The sequence below is a fragment of the Azolla caroliniana genome, unplaced genomic scaffold (genome assembly GCF_043228905.1).
Source record: "Azolla caroliniana isolate FFs.n. ecotype wild unplaced genomic scaffold, voAzoCaro1.0.p SCAF_9, whole genome shotgun sequence".
In the NCBI taxonomy this organism is placed as follows: domain Eukaryota; kingdom Viridiplantae; phylum Streptophyta; class Polypodiopsida; order Salviniales; family Salviniaceae; genus Azolla; species Azolla caroliniana.
This window is the reverse complement of record NW_028230444.1, coordinates 18,802,168-18,813,450: the sequence shown is the minus strand read 5'-3', so window position 1 is coordinate 18,813,450 and position 11,283 is coordinate 18,802,168. Positions and strand designations below refer to the sequence as shown.

The 11,283-nt window shown below is 38.7% G+C and overlaps 1 protein-coding gene across 1 annotated transcript; it reads right to left on the bottom strand.

Moving 5' to 3' along the window:
* Positions 1-1,358: 1,358 nt before the first annotated feature.
* RAN1 (copper-exporting ATPase / responsive-to-antagonist 1 / copper-transporting ATPase (RAN1)) lies at positions 1,359-9,854 on the bottom strand. Its single transcript, XM_087324271.1, has 9 exons — positions 9,154-9,854; positions 6,802-7,425; positions 6,290-6,719; positions 4,998-5,323; positions 4,396-4,454; positions 3,956-4,298; positions 3,461-3,646; positions 3,111-3,368; positions 1,359-2,206 (listed from the first exon to the last, which is right to left on the bottom strand). Exons 1-9 carry the CDS (start codon positions 9,562-9,564, stop codon positions 1,730-1,732), a joined length of 3,114 nt encoding a protein of 1,037 aa, XP_087180397.1. The 5' UTR covers positions 9,565-9,854; the 3' UTR covers positions 1,359-1,729.
* Between the last annotated feature and the right edge of the window lie 1,429 nt (positions 9,855-11,283).

Genomic DNA, 11,283 nt, shown 5'->3' with positions numbered 1-11,283 from the left:
AACCACTCCACAATTGCAAAGGAAGCTGACACATTTGTCAATGTTCCTTTATGCCCGAGCTCGCGTCTATATAACACTAAAAATATGTTTACTCGCTAAACTTGCGATTGAGTTGTCTCGAAGATGTAAACAATGAAAGAATTGTCCACAATGCCTGTAGAAAATTTATAGTTTTGCATCAAGTGTTTCAACACTCGTAGTTTGACCAGGCATTCCCTAGGTATAAAGAACAAAAGAATAATATAGAATTGTCATTGATAACAATTGTTTATTTTACATCATGTTTCTTTAGGTTAGTATCTCTCTTGATGCATTGCCTACATGCTACCACCAACCATTGGACTACATTCACATTTGCATAAGCATAAGGGCATTGTATGTAACTAACTAATGACTACGAAAGAATAATATGGAAAGGCAATCGAGAATTAATCATAAACATCATTAGGGTCTACAAAAGAGATTTGAGTGTTAATTGCATCACTTCAGTCCATCCTAACGCCAAAAACCGTTTAAAGCAAGATTCAACCTTTCTCATATGAACTATCGAGTAAGTTCTCTTGTCTTGACAGAGATGCTCAATCATGTCAAGCATCTTTTAAACCACTTCATAATGTCAAGCACCTATCTAGATGAGAGGATTTTGCTCTTAATAGATTGTCATACCTCGCATCCTTATTAGCTTTGGCCATATGTAATTGGGCATATCTTGACTTTTGCGATATATTAGTATACTCTTTTTGTGGTTAGTGCTACAGACCGAGGACATATTTCTAATGGCACAACAAGATAGGATGTTGAGGGTTTTACACACAATTGTCTACATAAGAAGAAATTTTGGATTTTCTCTTCATTCCATGCATTAAGCATGATAGTGCCACCTCATAAAGCAATGTTTGGATCACCACTACATTGAATAACATCAATCTCATTTCCCAATCAGAGAGACTTTATAATCATCTTCAAAGATCAAATATAGCCTATGGAACCAAAAGTGAAAGATATTTATATATATTGTATGTGCAATTTAGGAGCAACTCTCAATGTCAAAGAATTTTACTAATGAGTATTGCAATCAAGAGTTCATATTCCAACTTTAAGATGAATGTGTAGGAACTCGACTCCATTGACAATGGGTGGAAAAAGCAAACTTGAATGTGATGAGAGAGAGAGAGAGAGAGAGAGAGAGAGAGAGAGTGTGTGTGTGTGTGTGTGTGCATATGTGCAAAAACACAATGACAACGATACAAATGATGGGTGTATATTAACGAATTTAACTTTAAACTTTACTGTCGTAAGATTATCATAAACTACAATGAGGCAATGTGATCATGAACTACAAAGAACATCTTCCGTAATTAGCGGAACAACATTTTATTCACCATCATGAAAGAGGGAATATCCCACCTTCAATCTCTCATACAAGATAAAAACACATCACATCATGGATTGGATGTTTCGACTCATGTTTATTGAAAAACTAGATACCTCCTTGGCATCTTTACAAATGGGAAATTTCCTCCACATTCGGGCAACAAAACCCGCCTCCATGAGGCGAGAGCGTGCACCCAAGGAACTTTGTGCTACTTTTTCTAAATGTATAGATTGATATGTGTGGAAATCTCCCCTCAGGGGAAAATATACAATTGTTTTGTCAAAGAAGCATGTGAGCTTTCTCCCACTAGAGGGTATGTATAATTTTACAATGAGAAACATGAAATGAATTTCTTTATTGGGCATAGATTTCAACCACTTCAGAGAGTTGAGGCCTCTTGTACCTATTCAACAGCAATGAGGAGCATACTACAGTAACAGAAGACAAAGCCATTGCAGCACCAGCAGCCCAAGGTGGCAATCGTAGACCTAACATCGGATACAAAGCTCCAGCGGCCACTGGGAGGGCGAGAACATTATAACCAATAGCAAATACATAGTTGAGTTGAATGCGAGAAAATGTCTTCCGAGACAAGTCGATCGCAGTGACCACACCTTCGAGACTACTTTTCATTAGAACAAAATTGGCTGTTTCGATGGCAATGTCGGTGCCTGCACCCAATGCCATGCCAACATCTGCCACGGCAAGTGCGGGAGAGTCATTAATGCCATCACCCACCATTGCAATTACTGAGCCGTCCTTTTGTAACATGCGAACTTGGTCAGCTTTCTCACCAGGCAAAACTTCGGCAATCACTTTATCGATTCCGACCTAAAACGGAATCCATGATGATCATTGGCAAATTAATTAACATCATACTTGTCAAGACTTCAAATTTACTTCAGCAATCACTTAATCGATTCCCGCCTAAAACAACATCCATGATGATCATTGGCATAGCAATTAACATTGTACTTGTCAAGACTTCAAATTTTGGAAAAAAAGAACTGAAATGCCTCTAAACTTGATATTTTTATGAGAACAGCCCTAAGGTTTTCAAAAACACCAAAATAGCCCTGTACTGTATAAAATATATTGCTAGATAAGGGTATTTTTGGTAGATTTTAAAAATTTTGGAGCATGGTAAATATTCAGCAAGTTAGGGTATCATGGTATATTTTTCTGTAGAAGATTTCACATGTATCCACATGTAAACCTTTTCATGTATCCTTGATAAGATGTGTGGATACACAAGCAATTTTCAACCTTCTAGCTCTATCTAGCTTTAAACCAACACACAATTGTTAAATATAATATTCACTGACATTTGCATGCAAGCATAACCTAATTAAGGAATAGATAGTGAAGAAAACAATAAAGAAAGTATTGCATGTTTTGCCCTTCTCAACATAAAATCAAACACCGATATGAACCTTTCAATGAGAATACATTGAAACGAGTACACCGGAAATAGGTTTTCAAATTACTCAAGTATTGTGGCTAAAAAAACTGCAATGGGTTCTAGCTTCGTACAATCCAAGGCCAAGGCACATAGAAGGTCAAATTGAAGTCATGTAATGCTTGACTTCCCAAATCACAAGCAACTCTCTCACAACTAGAACAGACTGGACCAGTTTACACCAAAGATACATTCATATCATACAATATGTAAATCTCTTCATTGCTTCACACTTTTTAAGACTCGAAAAAAATGACCTAAACATATGAAGCATACCTCTCTTGCAACCGCATTTGCAGTTGTCCAATTGTCTCCTGTAAGCATGATACTAGTAATTCCCATTCTTTTCAATTTACTAATGACAACTGATGCTTCCACTTTCAGTGGATCCTCTATCCCGAATACTGCCTCCAAACGACCATCAACAGCAATCAAGACTGCCGATATCGCTTTCTTCTCAACTTCCAGCAAATGTTCTTCGGCCTCCAGTGGAATATTTACACCAGCTTCACACAGCAATTTCCGATTTCCTACCTACACAATCAGAAATCAGATGAATTTTTTTCGGCATGTTCATATCTTCTTCATAACATATTGTTCAAGATAAGCAAAAATTCAAACAATACCAGGATATTTCTGCCATCCACCACACTGCTCACTCCTCTTCCAGCAATAGCTTTAAAAGAAGAGACCTTTTTCATCCAGCCCGAGTGCTTGACAGTTAATCCATCAGCAGCAATCTGCTCATTGGAGAAGGATTCCCCATTCATGTACTGTACAATAGCTCTACCTAAAGGATGTTCACTCTCAGCCTGGATATAAATGCCACCAAAACAAAACCTTCAGCATTGTGAAATCTTGCTGTACAAAGTAAGTCCTAAATTCTTAGCGAAAACTCCAGAACACCCATAAGTCATCATTTATTTCCAAAAATGCCCCTTTTTTGTTATTTCCCCAAATGCCCTTGGCGAACACCCTTGTCTATTCCTCTTCTTTTTCTCTTTTTCATGGATTGACCAGGGGAAATAGCAAAAACTTAAAGAAATTGGAGAAATAAAGAAAACTTGGGTACTTCTGGTGTTTTTCCATCAGTTCTTTCATGCTACTACTAGTTTCCTCACCTCTGCAGATGCAACTAGCTCCATAAGGTCAAGCAACTTTGTGTTTGAAAACATCTTGATACTAGACACGTGCGGCTTCCCTTTGGTTAATGTCCCTGTCTTATCAAAAATGATAAATTTAACCTTTTTTGCAAGTTCCAATGCATCCCCCCCTTTGATTAGAACGCCGTTACGTGCCCCAACTCCCGTTGCAACCATGACTGCTGTAGGTGTCGCTAGCCCCAATGCACATGGGCAAGCAATGACTAAGACCGAAATAGAGAACATAAGTGAAAACACAAAATGATTGGTGCCCATCGGAAGCCATGATTCCGAATATAAGCCACACGTTCCAGCTAAATACCTGCAATAAACATAGAGGTATATAAACAAAATCATCTTTCTGTAGTAGAGCAATAATTGATTTGGTTTAATTCAAAAGACAAAATGTCACACTATACCAACAAAGCCATGTCACCAATGCAAGAGAAACCACAACTGGGACAAAAATGCTTGCAACCTGCATTTAAAATACGTCTCTTTAGCATGCAAAGTATAGATATATATTTATTTTAATTTGCGTTCATAACAAAATTACATAAAAGAAGAGCGTGTCAACAATCATCCTTCATGGAAAAGTTACAGCTACTCCACAGATTTTTAAGCAATCAATTATCTATCCGAATACTACTCTCAAAGTGCTAAACCCATTTATAGAAGGTAGACAATGTTTAGTGGTAAAGGTAGTAAGAAGGTTAATATTGTGTGGTACGTGGTATAAAACACCCACAAAATTATGTAGACCAATGTATTGAATGCAGAAAAAGCAAAAACTACTTAAATCAGAGCTATAAATATTTCAACCTTGTATTCATGGAACCAATTAACAGAAACAGTAGAACTAACTAAACTAAACTACCTTTAGATGGTGACACATGGACAATCTGCCTCTTTAGTCTACAAAGAAGTCACTGAACAGCAATGCTTGGTGATTCCAGCTGGTTCGTATTATAATAAGATTATTGAAAATTGAAAGGTCTTTACATGATTGGATGATACTTACAAAATCAGCAAATTTTTGAATTGGCGCTTTCACCATTTGAGCAGTCTCTACCAAATCCACAATCTGTGCCAATGCAGCTTCAGAACCCACACGAGTCACACGAATATGGAGGGCGCCACTGGTATTGAGAGTTCCCCCTATCACATTGTCACCAACTGTTTTTGATACAGGCAAAGCTTCACCAGTTATCATGCTCTCGTCAATGTGGCTGGAACCCCATATAACAAGACCATCAGCAGGAACCCTAGACCCTGGAGAAACTTTCAATATATCTCCTTGCTCCACCATTTGCACATCAATCTCTGCTTCTTTGATTGGATTTCCATCTACATAGAAAAACACAAATCAGCCCAATAACACCAATTTTCCATGGTTGAATGTACAATATATCTTTTAGGAATACACTAACTGAACCCCTGCTTCCTACTTCCAATTCAGAGATAAAGAAATGAAAGAACATTCTACTAGAACATGTACTTCTTGGGGTAATAGACACGAAGCTCATCTTCCTGGACGAAGGGTAGCAGGGACATACGATGTCGTTTATGCCCAAAGTGTGGGACACTAGCACATATCATTGCGTATAATATACATTCAATAGACTTTGGATCCAGACACCATCTTGTTATCTATAACGGGAGGAACATCTGTCCAAGGTCAGGAAAGAGAGTTTTCTTTTCATCATTGAGGTAGAGCAAGGATTAAAATTCTCAATCCGGAACATGTTGGATTGCATTAGAGATTTCAAGCTACCTCCCTTGCAGCAGACCACCTATTATTTTTCTTTATTCCTGATACTATGGAAGTAGTTACATGTCCCCCTCTCTCCATTAAACATATATTTCATACATGAGCTAGTACATCTATGTTCCCATTAATTTTAGATAAGCTTCTTCAATTAGATCCTTCTGCAGCCATAAAAGCACTCACCGAATAAATAGCTTCTACACACATTACATGTATAGCTGTCCATTTATCAGCACAAAATTGTGGAAAATGTCACAAGGAGGTATTGTCATTCATGGCTACATGTATTCAAGCTTTTTAGTTCAGGAATCTAAATGGAAAACATATTTTTCTTTTGTTAGATGCTTTGACAAGTTGACAGAAGCAAAGTCGAATTTCTGTTATGTCTCATTGGCCTAATGGTTTTTTAGAGATCTTCATATTCTTGCTTTGATTCTTTGAATTTTATAAGGCATAAGACGTAAGTGATTTACATTGGGTATTGTTTTTTTCTTCTTCTTCTGAGAGACATATAATAACAGCAAATTGGGATGCAAAATACATACCAATGTCAACAGTAAGTAAAACAGCAGTTGAAGGCGCAAGCTTCAAAAGCTTTCCAATTGCCTCCGAGGTTTTCCCTTTCGCAACTACCTCCAAATACTTTCCGAGAAGGATAAAGTTTATCAACATGACAGTAGTCTCAAAATAGGTGACTAATGCTTGTCCAGTAACTGCTCTATAAATCAGAGCAAAGAAGGAGTAGAAGTACGCAGACGTTGTTCCAAGCACCACGAGGACATCCATATTCGCTGACATGTTTCTCAGTGACCTATATGCCCCCAAGTAGAATCGCCTTCCTATGAAAAACTGCACCGGAGTCACTAAACCCCATTTTAACCAGTCAACTATACTGAAAGAGCCATAGCAAAGTGTCATAAAAGTATGGAAAAGTGGGATCTTGGGACAAATGATCCCAAGGAAAATAACAGGAATCTGCCACAACACAAGTTGAGAACAATATTCAGCTTAGAACATTACCATAGAAAAATAAAAGAGAGAAACTGTCTAAACTTACACTAAAAATCAAGCTCCATCTCAGTAAATGAAGTATACTCTGTGCCTCAGTTTTTCTGTCCATTGTATATGGACTCTGACGCTGTGACATAGTAACCCTGAATCTTCCTTCACCGTTTTGTTCTATCGCTTCTGCTATGGCCCTCACTTTAACCACTTCAGGATCAAATGTCACTTTCACCCTCTGAAGAAGTGGATCCACATTGAATTCCTTTAATCCACGCACCTGGTAGAAAACATTCTGAACAATTTGTTCATCTTTTTCAGAAAGCATGCCTTCAATGATCAACTCCACGACATTTCTCATCTCACTTTCAAGGAATTCCGCTTCGAACCCCGCATCGGTTATTGCTGCAATAATTGCATTTTTATCTATGATAGAAGGATTATATGTTACATCACCCAAACTCGCCGCCGCTAAGCCAATAGTGGCAGAAATGATTCCGTCAAGGGACAACAAGATGCTTTCAACAGAAGTTACACAAGCTGCACATGATAAACCTGTAATCCTGAAGCGACCAGTTATAGTAGATTTTTTAGATACCAGAGATGAAACTGAATTTGATTTGACCATAATTTCTGCATCAAAGCCAGAATCTTCTATTGCCTCTTTAATACGTTCCTCCTGAAAATCAATAACCTTAGTTTAATAAGAGAAAATTTTAAAAAATAATAATCCTATCATTACTCTATCATCTGCATGATCCCCAAAACATGGCTATATACATATATATATAGACACACACACAAATGTATATATATGTATGTCTGTATGTATGTATACATATATATCCATGCTTAATAACATCAAAGTGAAGCTAATTTAACCCTAAAAACCATTCCAACAGCATCTAATTTAGTTAGATTTCAGACTTAGTCTTACATTTCTATCACAATTTCAGTGTAGCTTGAATTACAAGAATTATTTTCCCACAATGATCCCCACATTGCAGATTAGGGCATAATAACGTAAGGATTTTCTTGAAGCTCAATGTTGAACATCATATGGAAAAATGAGGGCTAGTAGGTTTTTTCTGCATGGGAAACTTCTTATCTTTCTTCTTGTGTATGAGTACCCTTCATAATGGCATTTGACATCTTCTTATGCAAAGAAGATTGTCCTTCAAGAAGAGACAATACAATTTCACAAGAAGACGCAATAAGGAGTTTCATTTCTAACGTTAATATCAACAGAGAGATGCACCAAAAGCCAAGAACCAAGAAGAAAACGGTGAAGCAATAATGGGCTTGGTCACCTTTACTCTCATTGAACTATACTGGATGAACTAAGAAGGTGATTCCCAACATCAGAAAAGATGCACAAATAAAACAGCAAACATGAAAATGCAATGTTGGGACTTGCTTATTTTTACTTGCACAGAACCATATCAGACAAACAAAGAGCCTCTTTCTGGGTATTAACCTCAACAAAAAGATGCAGCAAAAAAAAGCATGCATGAAGGAAAAAAGGAAAACATTTGAAGCAATTTAGTTCTTGCTCATCTTCAATAGTCTATCAAATCATACCTGACAATCAAAGAGAGGAAAGAAGGTTTAACACAATGATCCAACAAAAAAACACAATCATGAAGGAAAAAAACAATGTTCGGGATTGATTACCTTTACTTGCATTGAATCATCCTCGATGAACAATTAAATATTCTCGTTCTGAACGTTAATCTCAAGACAAAGATGAATAGTGAAAAAAGAAGTATGAAGAAAAAAATGATGTCAATGTTGGGCATGGGCATTCTTACCTTCACGCTCACTGAACAAACATAGAGTTTCCTTCGGACATTAATCTTGGAAGAAAGATGCGAGAAGAAAAGTATCAAGCATGAGAAAAAAAACAATTCTGGAGCTTGCTAGTTATACTCACATGAAATCATACTTGAGGATTTAGATCTCGATAGAAAGGTGGGACAAAAAACACAAGTATGACGAAAAAAATATGTTGTTTTGAAGCATAATGTTAAGGTTTACTTATGTTTACTCTCATCAAATCAAAATCAAACCACTTAAAAAGATTTTATTTTCTTACCTTCACTCAAATTGAATCATACTCATCAAAATAATTCAAAGTACGGAGGGGGGGGGAAGCAATATTTGGGATGATAGCTTTACCTTTTCTCTCACTGAATCATACTCAAAGAAAAATAAATCAGGAAGGAATAAAAAAATCAATGTTTGAATGATTCCTTATCTTTACTCTCATCAAATCAAATCAAAGCACAAAGAAAGAATACAAAACAATGTTTGGGATGATTGCTTATATTTAAGCTCATTGGATCATAACCACATCGAATCAAAACATGAAGAAAAGAGAAAAGCAATGTTTGGGATGATGGCTTACCTTTATTTGCATAGGATCATATTCTATGATGGCCTTGTTTTGGAGGAGGGAAACAGAGGCAGAAAGAACACCATCAAGTTTCAGCAGTGCATTCTCGACCGAGTTTGAGCACGCTGCACATGTCATACCTACAACCTGCACTTCTATTTTCTCGGGAACAATCGCCAACAACGTTGAATCCGAATCCAAAGAAGAAGAATTGTCTATTGTTGGATCGACTATTGATCTTCTTTCACCATTGATGCTGGCATGATTCTCTAATGTACTTGTGGCCAAAGAAGAAGAAAGAAGCAAAGGTACCATTTCAGTCTCTCCTTCATCCGTACCAATTATGCCTCTCTCTAAATCTTCTACGACGTCTACACTGCTGATGGGTGTCCACTCAACCGCAGAGCTTCTCAGGAAACCCATATCTGTGTACCCAGCTCTTTACCTTTTTTCTTCTATATATGTTCGGTGTATATATGTATACAATCAGATAGGTATATATATATATACGAATCCAATCAGGTGTTGTATATACTATATACAATCAGACATATGTATGTAGATATATATACACATACACATATAATATATATATATATAAAGAGGCAAATGATGAAAGAATTCTTTGATTTGTATGCAGAACAGGGTACAGAATTCAGGATCTATCACGGGATGAAGCACGAATTGATGATCATTCGCCCAAGTGAGATTCTGACCTCAAGGCCATGGGATCGATGATGCTTGGGGATTGATTGAAGTCTCAGATTGACACACGGCTGGAGAGACAGAGGGAGACAGAGATGGGTCTGCGACACAACAGGGAAATTTGCAGAAATAGTCAATGGGTGGGGGGGGGGGGGCAAAAAAATAAAATATCTGAAGAAAAGAAACAAAAGACAGAGAGAGAGAGTACAAAGAGGAAGGAAGGGGGGGGGGGGGGGTAAAATAGATGAAATATGTGTGTTGTGTGGGGGGGGCAGGGGAGGAGGAGTAGTACAGGCAGATAGTACAATTTGAAGGCAAGAACAAATCCTCGCCTTCAAGCTCAATCCATCATCATTCAGTCAAATCAAAAGAAAGCAAAAGAAAGCAGAGATGCCTGTGAGAGAGAGAGAGAGTGGTGGTTGAAAGGCCAAACCCACCTATAACCAAATGGATGCAGTCTGAAAGAGGATTGATCGTGTGTGCGCATGCCCTGCCTACCCTTCCTGCCCCCGCCTGAATCTCAACCGTCTTCTAATCTTGAGCTCCGGCGGCAAGAAGAGATTCCGAGCGCTTTGAATCCCGCACCCTCGTCTCGCCTGCTTGCTCCGTTGGGGGGGGGGGGGGCACTCCTCCAGAGTTTCGATCCCCTACCCCCTCCCCCTATCATGGTCCTCGTTGGCTAGACACGATCTCAACCGTCGTACGGCGTGGACATGGATCTAGGTCATTTTACAGCTCCATCACATGGAGTGGACATGGATCCTGTGTGCGCCTGCCTTGCCTACCCTTCCTGCCCCCGCCTGAATCTCGACCGTCTTCTAATCTTGAGCTCCGGCGGCAAGAAGAGATTCCGAGCGCTTTGAGTCTTGCACCCTCGTCTCGCCTGCTTGCTCCGTTGGGGGGGGTGGGGGGGCACTCCTCCAGAGTTTCGATCCCCTACCCCCTCCCCCTATCATGGTCCTCGTTGGCTAGACACGATCTCAACCGTCGTACGGTTTTGGACATGGATCTAGGTCATTTTACAGCTCCATCACATGGAGTGGACATGGATCCTGGACATTTTATAGCTCTGTCTCATTGTGTGAACATGGTCCCATTTTACAAGCTCCATCACATGGCGTGGACATGGACAAAAGACATTTTACAAGCTCCATCGCATGTCGTGGACATGGACCCGGGACATTTTACAACGCTATCACATGTCGTGGACATGGACCCAGGACATTTTACAGCACCATTGCATTTGGTGGACATGGATCTAAGACAATTTTGTGCAACTCCATTGCATTCAGTATTCCATGTGTAAAATTGAACCCGTTGTGTGTCCTCGCGGTTGGACATGTTATAAACAGTATAAGTATGGTGTCCAACATGTGTTGTAGTTATAAGGCTCTATGAGCAGTGGTCCGACCCTACATATTGAGTCACGAGACATAT

Coding starts and splice junctions, on each gene's coding strand:
- RAN1 (XM_087324271.1), bottom strand. CDS start 9,564: ATGGGTTTCCTGAGAAGCTCTGCGGTTGAGTGGACACCCATCAGCAGT. Junction 6,720..6,801: donor GATGGAGCTTGATTTTTAGT/GTAAGTTTAGAC, acceptor GTGTTGTGGCAG/ATTCCTGTTATTTTCCTTGG. Junction 2,207..3,110: donor CAAATGCGGTTGCAAGAGAG/GTATGCTTCATA, acceptor ATTCCGTTTTAG/GTCGGAATCGATAAAGTGAT.